The sequence below is a fragment of the Gallinula chloropus genome (assembly GCF_964237585.1).
Source record: "Gallinula chloropus genome assembly, chromosome: 13".
NCBI classification, from domain to species: Eukaryota; Metazoa; Chordata; class Aves; order Gruiformes; family Rallidae; genus Gallinula; species Gallinula chloropus.
Window position 1 is genome coordinate 3,733,976 of NC_140098.1, and position 18,692 is coordinate 3,752,667.

The window sequence follows — 18,692 nt, forward strand, 5'->3', positions numbered from 1 at the left end:
GTGATGCCTTTTTGGACGTGTCACCAACAAGACTTTTATAGAGTCAGAGAGATGTTTTCTTTAGGAAAAAAACCACAACTGCCCAAATGTCTGCATTGTTTACTGAAGTTGCTTTAAAAAAACAGAAGTGTATAGGCAAATTCTTATCCTTGGTATTCCTTTAGATCCTTGTGTGGATGCGATTGAAAGTGTGTGCTGTTACTGTGAGGCCTGTTTTTACAGGGTGCTGGCATCTGTGCCCCCACGTGTGTTTGTCATCTCTGATATTCCTATGACAGTTCTTCTCCATCTCTGTCTCACCTCACGTACTGTCTTAACCATATACTTCTATTTAAGCCTGAGGTCCTGTAATGGTTTAGTATCGTTTGGTCTTGGGCTTAGGCAAAAAAGCACATTCTTCTAGCCTGCATGAAAACAGGGGATAAATTTCCAACTAACAACTTCTCTGTTCTGTTCTTAAGGACTCTTACTGGTGTCATTGTCATCTTAGGTCTTTCTCATCCGGTCCCTCTAACAATCTCTACTGATTTGACTCTGTAGTGAGTAAACAAACACTGAAGTGCATTGAGACATCCTCCCTTCTTTTAGGATGTATGAAAAATTGCAGAAATTAAAGACAAATTATTAAAAGGAATTAAAGGTATCATGTTTCCTTAGCACAGTGTGATTTTGATTTCTTCTAAAAGAAATTAGGTAACATGGTTTAGTTACAGAAAAAAAATGGAGAAAAATAAATAGTAGTAGCTTCTGCTCCTTCAGAGTTTACATTCTCTTGGTCCTCTCTGAACAAGCTGTAAGGCTTCCTTGCTCTCTTAATACCAAGTATTCTCTTCTCCTAGATGCACCACTTATATTCATGCTTTCACGATTTGTGGCAACTCCTCCTTCCATTTTCCAAGCCTCCACATACTCGTACATTATGTTGTTTGGTGACTTGCTTGGTTCTGTTAGAGGCAAACCACTAAGGATAATAAAAAGGCTCGTTAGGGATGATTAATAGCTGCCTTTCAGCTGTTTAATTATCTAGCTTAGAGACAGAATTTTGGAAACTGGATTTTCTGGTTATATATATTTTAGATCAGACCTCTACTCAAATTAGTTCTTTCTCTTTTGCCAGAAAGTATGAATTATGTGTAGTTTCCCAGCCTTACCCCACCTGGTTGAGAATTCTTAGAGAAGGGAAGGCTTTTTTAATGTCATTCTTACATGACTTCCATCAAAAAACTAATCATGTAAGTGGGGTTACGTAAGAGTCTTGAGAAATTATTTTTCTACTTGATGAATTTTTTTTGTTCTGCCCCATATCCCACCAACTTGCTTAAGAGTTTTGAATGGGCACAGAAAATAGGATCAGACATTTTGGCCTGGGCAACATATGGATTTTGCATGGATACCACTGTTTCCCTTGCTCTTTTGTGTTATAACAATTGTACTGATATGACCCCCTAGAAAAGATCAATTTTTCTGGTTTTCCCTTCAGAAGAATTAGGGGTACCAAATGAAGGTTGAAAGTAAAAATTCAAAACAAGCAAAAAAGGTCTATTTTTTTGTCAAGTGCAGAGTTAAGTTGTGCAACTCTTTTTTACTTTAGGATGTTGCAGGTTCAAAACATTCCATCCTGACTTAATAAAGAGAAAGATAAGATCTAGCTTAGGATAGTCCTAGGCTGTATATTGTCAGATAGTTCTCTGCACACTTTTTTAATAGTATTTTAGCAGCATCTCCCACTACTGCTCTTAGAGAAAAGATACTGGAGTATACTGCCCAGCATTGCCTTTCCTAATGCTTTGTACAATTGTATAAATACATAACTATTTATTATAGTATAGTTTGTACTGAATAAGTTAAATCCATATAGTACCTGAAATGAGCTTTTCAAGAGGGTTTGTACCAGTGCATTCACACTACAGAGTTTGAGTCTTGGTTAAATCTTACTTTGCTACAATAATTTGGTTGGCATTTGCTGTTAGAGGGAGGAGGAGAAGAGTATTAAAATTTGTGTACCATTTATTCTGAATTTTTACTCCTTTAGGTTACATTACAATTGTATAGATGGTTATCTTTTTTTCCCTGCTCTGTCTTGCACTGAAAAGGGCAATGTATTTCCAGGATTTTAATCTGTAATTTGCGATTTTAATTTTTTTTTTTTAATAAGTGATCCTTCACCAGTTTCTCAATTTCACAAAATGCTTTCTAGGGAATCATCTCAAGGCAGGTGGTTATGAAGTAGTACAGAACGATTACTACTCCCAGAAAAACCTTCAGTTCTGAAGAAGGCCATCCACTCTAGAAGCTGGCTCCTGAGAATTTTTATGCTGAGAGGAATATTGTTCTTGTACATATAAGATTACTGAAGTAATTACTGTAGTGTCTTCCATTATTTAGTAAATAACAATTCCATGGTGATAAAAGTAATTCTCTCTACAAAGTCAGTTGATGAGAAACTTAACATGAGCCAGCAGTGGCTCTTGCAGCTCACAAGGCCAATGGTATCCTGGGCTCCATTAGAAGAGGGGTGGCCAGCAGGGACAGGGAGGGGATTGTCCCTCTCTACTCTGCCCTAGTGAGGCCCCATCTGGAGTCCTGTGTCCAGGTATGGGGCCCCCAGTACAAGAAAGATACAGAACTGTTGGAGAGGGTTCAGAGGAGCCACGAAGATGGTTAGAGGGCTGGAGCTCCTCCCCTATGAAGAGAGACTGAGGGAGCTGGGCTTGTTCAGCCTGGAGAAGAGAAGGCTGTGGGGGGACCTCATTGCAGCCTTCCAGTACCTGAAGGGAGCTTATAGGCAGGAGGGGATTCGACTTTTTAAAGGGGTAGACAATGGCAGGACAAGGGGGAATAGATTAAAACTAAAGGAAGGAAGGTTTAGATTAGATATTAGGGGGAAGTTTTTTTACATAAACAGTGGTGAGGTGCTAGAACAGGCTGCCCAGAGAAGTAGTTCCTGGAAATGTTCAAGGCCAGGTTGGGTGGGGCCCTGTGCAACCTTGTGTAGATCCAGGCCTGAGGTTGGTGTTCCTGCCTGTGGCAGGGGGGCTGGAGCTCTGTGATCCTTGGGGTCCCTTCCAACCCATGCCATTCTATGATTCTTTGATTCTGTGGTAAGAAGGGGAACTGGGGTACGATGTTGAACAGTATCAGGTACTGGTTTATGAAACCTTTCCTATTTCAGTTCAGGGCTGGTTTGGATCTGTGGAATGTATCTTGGCCAACTGCCCCTCACAGAGGGGTGCTGGTTTGTACCTGCTAGAGGGAATCGTGTACCAAATCTCAAAGCACTTGGCACCGATTCTCTCTGGCTTGGCAGGAAGCACTCCCTAGCCTGTGGCTTCCCTAAACACGCTCCAGGTTGTAGGTTCCTCAGAGGCGCCTGCTCAAATGACTTAATTTGGATTGGCTGCTTTAGTGCAGGTAGCAACAGAAGTTTTTGCATTTCTCCGTTCTTCATCCTGTCTTCCAGCACCACACAAGCTTAACAGTACAGCAGGTCAGCTTTTATTACATTATTTATGCACTTAGTAAGACTTGTAGTGAAGCTTTTATTTCAAGGACTGAAAACAGAAAATTACAGCTAAAATTATCATACTGCCTCTTGCCTGGAATCACTAGGTTATCTTATACCCCTAGGAATCTCTAATCCTAATCATCAGAGCTAGTGATTTGTTGTTTGCACTATCACTCTTTAACAAGCTTTTCCTTCAGTTTTTAATACTGAAAGTCTCTACTGGGCTCTGGTAGCTTTTTCTCCGTCAATACAACCCCGGGGTATTTTGTACCCAACCAACCTTCTCAGTTTTTTCCTTTGTATGTTCCACCCCCATTCTCTAGCTGAGTATTTAAGATTGAGGCTTCCCTTTGGTAACAGTATGAATGCAAGTATTGATGGATTACTTTGAAGGCTGAGGACACTGCTATATGGGAAATGTAGCCCATTCTTAAGTCCCACATCATTAGGTTGGGGCAAGTAAGTTCAATAATTACCATTTATGGCTCTCAGGATGCCGAGGGCCCTTAGTGTGTTAGAGTTGTTTCCCCTTTGTGTTTAGATAGCCTGATAATTAAAGTGCTTTTGCTCAGTTTAGAAGTATTAATATAATAGTATTAGATAAAGCATCTTACTGCTTTTTGTTGATTTCATGACTCACATTCTGTACAGACCACATGTGGCATATCCTAGGACATACAGATGTTGCTTGTCTAGTTTTTCTCTCACCTTTTTTCAGCTGTTAGTCTCCAGAAATTCCTGTATAGTGTAAGTTTTGAACATGACTACTTAACTGATCGTGTTGTATGTAATTACATATAATTATATAGATGTTAAGGTGTTCTTAATGTTTCACTGGGGACACCGACAGCAGAACTACAAATTATCAGTTTCCCTTATGCTGCTGAAATGGAGGAATAGAATTTATTAAAGAATTGCATCATTTGGAAGGCTGCAGATATCCCAGTTTTTCCAATACCGTGCTTTTTCTGATGGCAAAGACTGCACAGGGACTAGAGCATGTAAAAACTCTGGTGGATCTGTTGGGATAAAAGAAGAAGGCTTGAGCCTAAAGCTGTAAACGCAGTCCAAGGCACATCCTAGTACTTAACTGTGCCCTGGGGATGGGGTAGGTAGTTAGGCATGACCAGATGCATCTTTTCTGCATTATGCTAGATCTGATGCAGTTGAATGAGGTTCAAACAAATAATGTTCAGATTCAAGGGGGATGGACATTTGCGATTTGTTTCAATCTCATAGTATGCCAGTTGTAACGGCAGGATAGGCCTGGACCTAAGTCATCTGGTTCCATTTGCATCTTGGGCCAGTATTTCATGCACAGAATTTAAGTTTCTCCTGGTTTGAAGATGATAGCAGTGTGTGCTTTCTGTAGTTCTGGCTGACCTGTGATTAGGGCAAATAGAGACTAATTATGCGCTCTCCCAGTGTGTCTTTGTGTTGAAGGACAAGAGAAACTCAAGCCCTAAATACATGCTGTTTAGTGGTTTAAAACCAGTTCTTCAAGGTTTTTCTGTTTTAAGTGTAAACGTAAGGAGATTTGATACAGGCACTCAATAATTTATCACATCAATAATCAGTCAGACCTAATGTTTTCCAAATAATTTTTTTAATCTTTGATCTCAGTCCTGTCAGTCCTCTTAAAGTATAAATTATTAAAGTAACTTTTTGATTCTTTGAAAGCCTATCTGCAAAGATGATACTTTTCTTCTGCTTCTCATATAGGGCAGTACTCTTATGATTTATTTCAATTTGTTTGATCAATTAAACTTTTAAAGTACAGCAAAGCCAGTACCTTTCAGATAGCTAAGCAGATGATAGCATTCTTCAGAATTCTCACTTCTTGGGACCTGAAAGTTTTCAATGACAAGGTTTAGGGGCTTTTATGTTGTAAAAAACAATCTTGTCCTAGTGACACATATGCCGATATCAGAATAATATTGCTGAACGTTTATTCCCCCTCAAGGTTTTTAGAACTCATATACAACTTCTAACTTTATAGAAACTCTATTGCAGTATCTCAAACTTTTAAATAGAATATAGTTTATTTTTAACAGAAATATTCTAGCACTTCCTTTGCATGCTATCTCATGTACTATAGATCTTTATTAAATGCTGACTGGACCATGGCTTGCTGTTAAAGCTTTCAAATGTGTAATTAAGAATTAACATGAAGCAGGCTTTACTGTGTTGTTCTATAAGTGCTTGGCAAATCAGAAATTTGGTTACTTTGGGGTTATTAATTTGTGATTTCTCATTTTTCCTGTAGGATAGTGTGACTCAACTGACTAGTATCATTTGATGCTTCTCAGGATGTGTTGTAATTGAGTCCTGCCACAAGGACTTGAAGCGTTCATGCAATCAGTCATCAATTCTTGATGGTCTTGTACAGCTCTAGTGTAGTAGAGATCTGGCAAGAATGCTTGAATGAAGAACGTGACCTTAGTTATGTCCTCAAAATTATAAAAGCTCAAATTCAAGTGTAGAGATTGGTTAAAATCATAGCTTGGAGCATTGCTTTACTCCAGCTCCATTTTTGTTGTTATCCTTGATGATGTTTTTATCATAGCTCTAGGAAAAGTTCAGAATTACATTGCTAAGGTAATTTTAAAGACTTGAAGCATATACTTGTTATCAAAAATGTCCAAATTTAACAAATGTATTATTTAAAAGCAAGCAACTTTTTCCAAATTACATATTTCTTGATGTTTTACCTCCAACTGTGTGGCTCCTTACTGCTTTAAATGCAGAATTCCGGACACAGAACTACAAGTTAAGATAGCCATGTTATCCAAGCACGTTAAGGTGATCACCTAAAAGTTCAGCTTCTTTATAACAAAAGAGAGATGATAGCAGTCTGTTGATAGAAATAATTTTCTTTTTGGTTTTGGTGGTTCTGTACATAACGTGTATATATAGTGAGTTGATTGGGCCATCTGATCATTGCCATAATAAAACCAGAATCTAGAATCCTAGGATCCAAATAAAAATACCTGCAGATGAAGCCACTGTCCAGTGACTGGGTTAGAAAGGTGAATAATATAGAGGATATTTGTGTTTTGTGGTACAGTTAAGTATGTGCAGTGTTATATATGTGTGTGTGTACACTTTTCTTAAAGCTAGAAATTATATTTCTTTTCCCACAGTCTCATCTATCTAGGGTATCTTGCAAAGGGGAGAGAAGCCTTTTTGTATGAAATCTGGGAAAAGTAATTATGCAGAATAGAAGAATACCTCAGAAATCTCCTATTTAGAGATCAACTTTATTTTCCTTTGGTGGCAGACAGAACTCCAGTATGCTTTTTATAAATGAGAGAGGATGAAACTCGGGTGGAGATGTAGCAGTGAAGAAAAAAAATACTAAGACTTAAAGATGATCTCTAATGAACTTAGATCAGCAGATCAATATAGTTGTATGTGTGATTGTTTATGAAAGTATAGCAAAGACAGCTTTTCCAAGTGTAGATGAGATTATTGTTTCAGGAACACATTGGTAATTTTCCTATCCTTGCCCCAAGTACAATCCAAGTATTGAGGGTGCGTGCCAAATCCTCATGTAGTGTACAGCTTTGGAATGCACCCTGCTTCTGACATCCTATGCTAACAGGATTTTGACTAATGTAATTTAGAGCAGGGAAGACGTGATGATGCTTCCACATATGATGACAAGTTGACTTTTAAAAAATGTATCTTTTTGTCTTTTTGTAGTCTGGTTTCTTGGCACTAATTCATTTTTGGGAGGGGAAATTGTTTTTTACTTTTTCCTTAGCCATTTTCCAAGGAAAGCTAGCCTTAAGAGATTGAACAGTCTCTTCAGCTTTCTCTCTCATTTCAGGTAACTTTTGAATCCAGTGATGTATCAGCAGCTAAATAGCCCCTCTGTGTGCCCTACTTGAGGGGGAAATAAAGCTTTTTTTCCTCTTTGCTTTTCTATCTGGTTGGCTGAGGGAACTAAGGATGTTGTACAATATGGGAGGAAGTTTGAGCTATGCAGGAAGAGGTCAGTGATTATAAAATGGTTCAGGTTAGAGGAGAACTTGAGTGTTCATCAAGTCCAACCTCTTGCTCAAAGCTGGATCAAACATTGAATTCAGAGAGGGCTGCTTAGGATGTTGTTTTGGCTTAGACTTAAAAACCTGAGAGGGACAGTCTGCAGCTTTTTTGTGTAAAGGGTTCTAGTACTTAAATATCTTAATAGTGAAGTATTGTTCCCTATATCCATTGAGAACCTCTGCTGTTTCAGCTTATTAGTGTATTTCTCGTTCTTTTTTCAGACATCCTCAATAAAAAGCCTGGCTCCATCTTCTCAATAAGCTTTCTCCTAGGCCTTCTCTTCTCCAGAATCAAGAACCCTCAGATTCTCCTCATGCAGGTCATGTGCTCCAACACCATAACCTTCTTGGTGACTTTTCCTAGGACTCTGGTCTTTCCAAGTCTTTCTTGAACCAGGTGACCCAAAACTGACAGCTGTATTCTAGATAAGAGTGAAGAGAAATAATCACTTCCCTTGATGTATTGGTATGCTGTTGATTTACCATTTTGCCATTGATACAATCCTGTATGCTGTTACGTCTTTGTTGTTGCCAGGAGGAACTGCTGAATCCCAGTGAGCCTACTGCTCACCAGACTGCTTTCCATCAGCGGTGCTCTCCTGATAGGCAATCCTCAGGCTGTATCTTTGGAGAGAGTAATTCTATCCCAGGTGCAGTACTTTGCCTTTGCCCTTGAATTACCTGAAGTTCCTGCTGGCCCTTCCTTTGCACCACTCAGCGTGGTGCGGTCTGCAGACTTGGTGCTTTCTGTCTCCCCCTCCAGGTCACTAAGAAAAGGATTAAAAAGGGTTGGTCCCAGGACAGACTCCTGAGGGACTCTACTGGCCTCTGTGTAGTTTTCTGGACTTGAAAATACTGTGTGGAGGGACTTGAGGAGGAGGAGGAAGTTACCTGGGGTATTACAGAGGGTGATGAAGAGGATGGAGTACAAGAATCTTTAGGAACCAGGTGTCTCTGGGAATGGACCTTTGGTTATGGATAAATTCCCGAAGAGTTGAATGAGTAGAACAAGCCATACAACGGTTGAATTTACTTACAACGAATGGCTTTAAAATTGGGGAAACCTTTATTGTGAAAAAAACAAGTTCTTCACGATGAAAGGATCAGGTGTATTCAGGGAAGTTGGGTAGCTGTGGTTACACTGCTGAAATTCAAAGAATTATTATTTTAACAATTATTCATTCGTACCCTTACCTAGAATTCCAGGCAGAATTTTCCATCTCAAACCTCTTTTCCGGATACTAGTTAATTAAATTTCCCTCCTCTCTTGCATTTTACCTTTCAGACTATGGGTTTTTTTGATGGATAGCTTTGCTTACACATGTTTGCATAATAAAACGGTACATGCTGAAATAGGTCTTGATATTGCAAGCCTGACTTGCACAAATAGCTCCTCCTGATAGGAATAGCCCGGCTGACTTCAAGGACTTAATTTGCACGAGTAACTGTTGCAGCATCGGGATCTTAATGCGTATGCCGGCTTCCTATTACACGTTCGGCTTTCAGCAACTTCAGGGGAGCTCCATCTCTATTACTGAGACAAATTGGGCACTGGGAAAGAGTTTCTTTCTTGCTTTATTGCCACAAAAAAAAAATCAGTTAGAAAGCATATGTACATATTGCTGAAATCCTTAAGGTACCGCGTGCAGTGTGCAGCCGGCGATGGCCTAGGTTAGCTTGGGAGATAACGACTTCAAAGAACCATTAAAAAAGTTAATAACAGAAAGATACGGCACAGGGAACTCAGCTCCGGGAGGCGTGGGAGCGGTGTGCTGGAGTGAGGTAATAAATACACATTCAAATAGACGCCGCGGATCAGAAATAAGAGAGGAAGAGACGGGGCGAGGGGGAGCTGCGGGAAGCGCTGTCTCTCAGGAGGCTCCGCACGGCCCCGGCCGCAGCGGCCCTGCCCGCCCCGGGCTGCGTCTCGGCTTCCCGCGCCCGAGTCTCTGCGCGGGCTCGGCGGGCGGCGCGCGGGGCCGCCGCAGTGCCCCCTGCCGGCGGGGGCGGGGCCCGCCCGCTCGCGCCGTGATTGAGCGGCCCCAGCCCGGCCCTGACAGAAGCCCAGGGTGATGCTGAACGCTGCCAGATCGTCTCAGATCACGTCGCTAAAGTAACAGAAGTATACAGCCACGTAAGACCGCTGCTCACTTCTTCGTCTTCATTTTTTAGACGTGTGATGGTTTCTTGCTCCTGACTTTGGCCAGGAGAAGATAGGAACGCTTCACAAAGCACACGCACTCGCAAGCCTCTCAGGTTTGTATTTGCTCGGGGACCCCCCCTGCAAAGGGAGATTAATTAGAACTCCTGCAGTTAGCGACTCGGGAAGCACTTCCCAAAATATTCCCCAGCAAACGTCTTGCGGTGTGTTGCAGGGCTGTTAGCATATCATAGACATATTCACAAACGGTTTTAAAGAGAACCAATTCAGTATAATCAGAGTATTGACTCTCTTGTGGTGGGTCAAATCCAATATCCATACGACATGCAACTACCATCGGTTTTTATATGTAAAAGGTGTGTGTGTGTGCAGTTTTCTACCCAGAAAAGTGTCAAACTTGAACTACTCATACATATATCTTTGTAGGATTGTAGCCTAGATTAGTATGTATATGTGCATATCTACAAATTTATATCCAGTACTTTGTAACCATTTTGATGCATTTAGGAATTCTTGAGTGTTACACACATTCTTGTTCCTGTACCTTAGATGTGTTTTTAATAGATCAATACATTGGACTGTAGAGAGTTTGTTTTTTGTATAAACTCAGCACCAAATAACTAAGAGTACATCTTTTAGCAGTGTTTGGGGGGGCAAGTGGCTTTTAAATAAACTGGTTTTAACATAACTTTGTTTCCTCATACTCAGTTGATAAGGTTCTTTTCCTAAAGAATTTTATTTATCAATAGTGTGCGGATAGTGTAGGCTAAAGTGTGCAACAATATGCTTTGGGCTGCAGCCTTAACCCATTGGTAACTAATTTAAACTCCACTAGTGCTTCTGAAAATAAAGGAACTCTTTTCTTGTGTAGAACAACAGAGAGCTCTAATTGCCTCATATTCTGTTATGTTTTAATATACTTCTTCAGTAAAGTTCTTAAATGATTTCTAAATGGAAGAAAAAAATCTCTGATTTCTCTTTCAGCCTTTAAAATGTAGTCACACCTCTTTTGAAGGGGTAACAAATGTATCACCAAAGCTGCATACAGTCATGGATTTTTCTCCAGAAAAGTGAAGTTATGACTTTGTGTTTTTCAGATGTTTGGGGTTTTTTGTGGGGGGTAAGCTAATACCATTTTGTTTTGTTTTGTTTTTGCTTTAGCTAAAAAACTAGGAATTACTGATGTGCCAGCTGAGGTGGTTACTTTTATTTCCCATGCAACACAAAACAGATTAAGAACGGTGATAGAAAAAGTAACAGTGATAACCCAGCACCGAATGGAATCCTACAAAGTAAGTGCAAAGAAAGGTACTGCCTATCACAGAACGGTGCAGTGGGACACCGTTTTCTCTGAGTGCACACCGTAGGTGTTTTGCGTTCATTCTGTGTGCAAAGCATGTCTCAATTGCAAGTCTGTCTACTTCAGCAAATAGGAGGTGGTGGGATGATAGCACGGCTTGGCAGATCTGTCTTCCTCCTCTGTGACAGAATTTGTGTGTGGAATTGTGTTTCCCCTTCTCAGCACTAAAGTGTCTAGCATGGAGCATCTGTTAAGCTAATTCTGCCCATGGATTGCAACTAAGACTGTTGATTCGTGATGTCTTATTTTATTCACCAGGCTATCCACCAATTGAATCAAAATTGTTTGAATATATAGGAATCTATAGTAACTTTATATGTCCTTGACTGTGAGAAATACTGATATCTTACAAAACCTACTGATCAGTCCTAAACCAGCAACTGACGAATTTACCTGTAAATTCTTCACTGTTCCTTTAAAAAGGACATTTAAAGATAAAACCCTACTCTGATTCCATTGTTAGTGATTCTATCTTCAAGAAAATTGAAACAATTTAGGTATTTTAAACCTGGGTGCAATTTAACTAAAAATCTGCAAACCCATTTGAAATTCTAGTAAACATCTTTATTGATAAATATGAAACATCTTTTTGATAAAAGATGCTAATAGTTGTTGAACTGGTGTAAAGCAAGATGGCAGTCACCATAGTTGCATCTAAGTTGTGCTTGGATTTTATATGTATACATGGAGTAGCTCTTCTTTGGTTATTTTGCTTGGTTTTGGTTTTCTTGTTTGTTTTGCTTGAGTAAAAGCCTGATCAAACAGCTTTGGACTGTATCTCTGCCCACCTGTTTCCCAGACCTGAGTCACATTTGGACTAATTATGTATGTGGCATTTACAAGAAAAAAATATACGTGGGTTTTGTGACTAGAATCAACATTACTGTGATAGAAAAATTGGGTTTAAAAAATAAGGGCCACTATGCCTGTCTATTACCTACACTGACATCTTTCATTGCAATTGACGGATCTGTTCTCTACTGTAAACTAAAAGTAAAATCTCCTTGTCTCTTTCCAATATTCTTCATCAGCTTCACCAGTGTTAAGTACTTCCTTCTTTAACACTTTGCTTAGTCTGTGTTTAGGCAAAAATTCATTTAAAATAACATCTTAACAGATTCTTAGAAAAAAAAAAATAGTGTTGTCTCTGAACCATAGTTTTTTCATTGTCTTCTGTGTATTTTTTGATTAATGGTTTTCTGCGATCTCATAGCATTGCAGTCAAAAAGGAAAATATTAAGCAGATAAATAAGATAAAAGTAATATGAAGAACTGACATTTCCCTGACTGACATTCTGAATGTCCCCCATGTGGCTTGTGTCAAATTCTTATTGTTAGTTAGGCACTAGGAAACTTTGTGTGCTCTTAGTTGCTGTAAAGTTTCCATTCTAATTGTAATTAGAAGCTTATTTTCAACTGAGTTTTTAGTTTTAATAATGCTACATCTTGATCAAGTCTTACTTGTTCAAGATGAGTACATATAGGGGAACTGCCTTTTATAACCAGATTATATCCTAGATCTTGGATTGTTCAGTAAGTTAAGCGTTTTAGGGGTTTTTAATCTGTAAATCTTGGGTTATCTTTTTAACTCTTTGCTATCTCTGGTGCTGATAATAAATTCTTGCTTTTTAGTTTGCTTAGATATTAAATAGTAATATTCTAGCTACATTATTAACCATAGTTTGGCTTAATTCCTCTGAGATTAAAAAATTTTTGTTTGTTTTTTTTGGTACAGTGGAAAGATTTTATGTATAACCCTTATAGTCTTTTTTAAATGCATAGTCTTGCTGAAAATGCATGTTTTTGTAAACTGTTGTTTTTTACAGGATGATGAATGGTACGAACAAGCTACAGACGTCCGGTCACAGTTAAAGTTTTTTGAACAGTTGGAGCGTTTAGAGAAGCAAAGGAAAGATGAACAGGAGAGGGAAATCTTGCTAAAGGCTGCCAAGGTATCTGTTTTAGTCTGTTTTTTAAAAGCTACTTAATTCATAGTCTTAAAACAATTATTTAGTTTCTTGAAAATTGTTTACTGAACACATTTTCTTATAACAGAAAGGTAGAATTGTTGTGGCATCACATCTTTAATTCATTAAGTAATGCTATCTTATCTATGACAACTCCAGACTTATGGACTGGAATGCCCTTGTGTTTTGAAGATAAAGCTCTGAATTTGATGACTTCTTGGGAATATAGGAGACAATGGCTAAGACTTTCAAAGTAATTTGGTGAAATAATGGATGTCGGGGTTTCTGTGCCATTTGACAACCATAGGCAGTACTTCTGTCCTTGTCCTTTCTAACTTTATTTCCAAAGACTGAATTTTCATGTATGCAATAGAACAAACTAAGACAATATTGTTTCAAGAGCATACAGGTATAGCAAAATCTCCTGTTTATAACTAGAGATTAAATAATATCAAACGGAAAGAAGTTTATCAATTTTCATGGCATTTGCATTTTCATTGAATTATTTGTTGTATGTTTTGAAGAGATTATACAAAACAATTCAATACTCAATTTGTAACATTTAGCTTACTGATTTGTGCCATTAGCATTCACAAATTGAGAGATTTTTTTAAGACTACCCTGGCTTATTTCAGAAATTTGTTTCTTAGTTTGGCTACTTGAATCCATCCTGTTTTCACTCTTAATTTATAATTGTTTGCACTATTAATTTTCCCACAAATTTCAAGATAACATACCTACTCCTTAAAAAATGTTTCAGTGAAAACAGATGTTAATTCTTAATGCTTTTCTTAAAAAAGAAAAAGCCCAAAAATAACAAACCACAACAAGTTTTTCTATCCCATTTTCTTCATTCAAGAAGTACACCATGATGAATTATATTTTCGTTTCAGTGTATCCTGCTGTTTGCTTTTTATTTTGGTGTTGGGTTTTTTTAATGAGGAAACACTGAAGAAAATACAGTAGTTAGTAGTCTTTAGTTCAAAAACATTTCCCTGACTGTACAAAGCCTAATGCAGGCTTCTCTGACTTTGGGTTAGATGACCTCCTGTTGTCCCTTCCAACCTGACTTTGTGTTTTGATGTACTTTTGTTTTGGCGTTTTGTTTGGTTTAGTCTTGAATAATATAAACTCCTGTGAAGTCAAAATTTAGGAAATAGATGTACGATGAACAAGTTGATTTCTATAGATTCTAGAAAGAACAAATCAAAAAATTCTACAACAGACAAAAGAAAACAATGAATGCATAAATCAACTTCCTAACTAGAAAGCAGTAGGAGAAAGCTTGGCGTAAATAGAAGGTATAGTAGAAAAATATATGAAGGTATTAAAAACTCAAATCAAACCAGAAAGTACCTTAGAAGAGCAACGCTGATTTATCAGTATTAATGTTTAGAAAGAGAAGATAACTGTGAACCTTTTGGAAGGTGCTTATGCAGTATTGTAAATGCCAGTTTGGAAATGAACTTACATTGATAATCTTCCCTTTGTGGAGCATTTACCTGGCTCTCAGTGGTTCTTTTCTGATGGGTTGATGACCTATTGCAAGACTTCCACAGGACATAGTTTAGCAAAATATGCTCAGATTACAAATTTTATTTTAAGTAATGGATTGTGCATGATTTCCTTACATTTTAGGTTGCTATTCAAGTGCAAGATGATGTGTACATTAACAGCAAAAAGTGTTGGATCTTTATTGTGATTTCCTGGGTACATTCCTTATCCAGTATTTAATTTTTTCTGGTCTTTTACTAGTTTTCCTAGGTGTCTTAGGAGATCTAAGTCATTGTGGAAAAGCTACAGTAATTGTAATGTCACAGTTATTAAAGGGACACAGTTAAAATCTGCCCCAGCTGCCCTGATAACTAGTGATAAAGATCAGTACCCATTTCCTGTCCATTTGTGGCCTGCTGATTGATATTTGTGGCTGCAAAGGGGCTAATGATTAATCTGGCTCTGGAGACTGAAATGACCACTATGCAAAGATGAAGTTCCCCAGTCACAGCAACTTTGTCACTTGACAGTGTTGTGTCTTTAAAATCCGTAGTTTTCTAATATTTAAAATGAATCTTCTGTTTCTTCTTTTTTTCCTATGAATGATTATATCTAAAAATCAGATTTTTTTTTTTCTTTCATCTGTAACTGCAGCTTCTTAATGTGCCCTTTAGAGAGAGCAGTCTTTTATCTCATACATGTTTGGTCACATTATTTTGCAATACATTTTTAAAGTTACTCAGCAGAATAATTTTAGGAAAAGTTTCAGAATTGCCTGCTTGTGGTACCTCACCTGCTTTCTGGTATGGGAGGGCATAAACAGGTTTAACTTGCAGTGAAAATTCTATTTTAATGATTTACACTCTGGAGCCTTGTTAACAATCAAAGTGCAAGTTATGACAAAGAATAAGATACTGAAGAAAGCGTTGTGAGTGTTGGAATGGATGGATGGTATTAAACAATCTAATTAATAGCAAAATAATGAACTGAAGAGATCATGAAAAACAAAGGAATAGATTTAAAAAAAAAGCCTGAGTCTTTGGGAAACTTGGAAACCAATTTGGAAATTCTGCATTAGAGTTCAGTAAGGGATAAGAAAGATACATAAATGATGGTCAAAGAAATCATGAGGTTTGAAGGTTGGTGCAGTTTTTTTTGTTTTGGTTAGTGTGTTGTTTTCTTTAGAAGGGGATAAGAAAATATTTGACACTAGTGTTCTGGTTGATCTGCCAGCATAATCTAAGCTGTTAGGTAGGATGTGGTTGAGGAATTTCTGAACACCCAACTGGAGCTGGTTTTGCTTCAGGAAATGTTTTGGGGAGAATGAGAGATAAAATTAGATGGGGAGATAGAAAAAAATAATCTCCAAAACATTTTGAATTTTCTTACATTCTGAGAGAAGTCATAATCCAAGTTAAAAATAATTGTGAAGCTACAAGAGTATGTTTAAAGCAAAAAAGCAGTATTATTTGGCTCGTTAAATCAGAGAATATTAGAAAATTTTATGTTCCATGCCTGGGAAGTACTTGAGAAATAGAAACTACATACCACAAGCTAGAAGAATGAATGATGTTGGCATTTCAGTGAGATGCTTTGGGGGAAGACAAACATGACAGCAAAATTAAAAAAAGAAGGTATGCTATAGTAATGATGCAACATACAGTTTCTTCTTAATTAAAAACCTAAAAATTGAAAACAAGACTATACTGTTTCAGGAGTTAATGTGATGCCCTGTACCTCAGGGATCTCTGCATCATGTTCCAGACAGCACGCGTACTAACCTAGAACGTATGGCCACATTTCTCTTAATTTACTTCCTAGTTATTCTTTTATAACAGAAGTGTTTAAAGACATAATAGTCCCTGAGATCCAGTCACCTCCTGCTGCTGGACCAGCTCCTGTTGCAAACATCCAAATAACATGATATGTCAGATACAGAAGTTGTACAGGGAGAGACAGTGGCTGCCTTGACTGTCATTGCTTCTGGGTTATCTTCCTGATAGGTGAACGATGGGATAAAATAATAATGGCACAATGAGGGGCCATCTGGTATATAAACACATATGTACAGTGTAGTCTTTTTAAAGGAAATACTTGGCAGAGTCAACTTTTCGCCCCTGTTTGTTTCCCCAGTAAGAACCCACTGGCTGTTGTTTCCATGTGTGTGCAGAAGCAGACATCTTTTGAATCTGTCTTTGAGTGGTATGGGAAATAGCAAGAAGAGCTAAGGAAAGTCTTAAGACTGCAGAAAGGTCAAAAGCCAGACTAGAATCACTTGAGGAATTTACCTTTACATTTGTCATGGAGTGTATTGTGTGGACTTTCAAAAAAAAAATCCAAACCAAAACAAAAAACCCAAAACAAACGGACAAAAAAAACCCCAACAAAAATGCAAAGTACAGGTCTTGCTATAGCAAAAGATGTGTTCCTTGCTGCTTTCGTAGCTATTTCCAAAACCTGGAAAATGCAGCTCTCTATGTCAGATTGCATGAGGTTTTTACTGGGGCTAATAATGGAAATACTTCTGGCAGCAGGAGAAATAGGAGTTTGTAATTTGGGCTGGGCTTTTTTTGGTTGGGTGTATTTTTTTTGAGAGAGCGGTGTTTTCTGCAGTGAGACACAGCTTGGATTGCCCCTGTTTTCAGAAAATTAAATAATGATACTTACATAATCTGTAATAAAGTGGACCATGTTAAAATGCTGTGTTAAGTCATCTTCTCGAACTGGCTAAACACATGATTAGTATAAAATTAATTTTGAAATTTACTTCCCAATGCATACATTCTATTAATCTACTATTTTGAGTGTTCTGTATTAGTGGCACAAACTTGTCATGTTTTGGGGTCTTAAATGTGACTATCACAGGAGTAGGATATATTTGTTTAAAAAATATCCAAACCAAACAAAAACCATAAGGAAATAGAAAATTATGTATAGAGTTGTTTGCAGTGTTAATTAGTATTTATGGATGATAGTGATTTTATATTGTTATAGGCTGAAGGTTTTTTTGTTGGGGAGATCTCATTGAAATTTGGCAATGCAGATTTCCTTTGCACACATCCCGTCATTATTGAAAGGGCTACCTCTCTGAGCTAGAGATGAGTTCAGTCGTCATGCCAATTTAGTCCTTTCCCTCTCTTCTGAGAGTGCAGTGGATGTAATGCAGCTTTCTCTGAGATGAAGCACTCTGAACAGAAATTTATAACTCACTTCTGATGAGAGGAGAGCAAAGAGGGAATTATTGTGTTGAGCTAATTTTCTGAATTTTTAGAAATTTGTTACTTCAATTTTAATGATTTTTAAATAAATCTTTTTGTAGACCTGTACTCTTGCATTCCACCTCGCTGTCATCGTAGCTCTGAATAGGGTTTTACCCTTAGCTATGCTGCTTTTAACTTTCACTTTTTATTAACAAAGCTAATGTGAAAGCAAAGTGTTTCATGTTGCCAATTTAATTTCTTTAATTAAAAGTGAAAGTTATAAGCTGGTACAGCCGTGGGTGAAGTTCTAATGTCATCAATGGGGAAAAATAGGTTTAAAATTGAAACTGTTGGCACAGCAGTGGCTCTCAATAGTACAGCACCTGCAGTTGTGACTCTTAACTTTATTTAATGAAAAAAGATGAATTTGAAGCATTAAAGACTCAGTATATGTATTGGGAAGAGGGAGTAGACCTGTAAGTACCTTAACTGGTATTAGATATTGCTGAACATAGGAGACTTATTTAGAGAGACCCTGTAAGACATTTTCTAACACAGGTTTAACAAGCTGAGACTTCAAAATGATTATAAATTTAATAACTTGTTTTGTTATTGGGACAAAATGTAACAACAGTGCAGTTTTGACATTACAAATTACAAAAAAAACCCTGAATAATAATGTTAAATACACCAGAAGAACTGTTGGTGTGCCCATCTGCATAGACACACAGCGTATCCTCCAAGTTTTGCATATATTTATGTATTACATGAGTTGCAGGTATTGTTTTAAAAATGCTGTTGCTTTCTACTTTAAGACAATTCTGTGAAATACAAAATCCCCTTCTTAAAACTACACTGCTTCATGTGTAATTAGGTGTCTGTTTTTGTGGCATTCTTCCTTAATGCAAGCAAGGGGAAAAGCTGAGGTTTGGAACATTAGAGTTGGGTAACATGTA

At 37.8% G+C, this 18,692-nt stretch overlaps 1 protein-coding gene across 1 annotated transcript in view; it reads left to right on the top strand.

Moving 5' to 3' along the window:
- Window positions 1–18,692, top strand: part of LOC311196527 (transcription initiation factor TFIID subunit 4-like) — a gene marked incomplete at both ends in the record, with an annotated part of 142,084 nt that overhangs the window by 51,697 nt on the left and 71,695 nt on the right. The window contains 2 exons of the mRNA XM_084270107.1: window positions 10,877–11,007; window positions 12,902–13,027. Of these exons, the coding sequence (XP_084126233.1) occupies window positions 10,877–11,007; window positions 12,902–13,027 (257 nt within the window). The remainder of the gene's footprint in view (window positions 1–10,876; window positions 11,008–12,901; window positions 13,028–18,692) is intronic.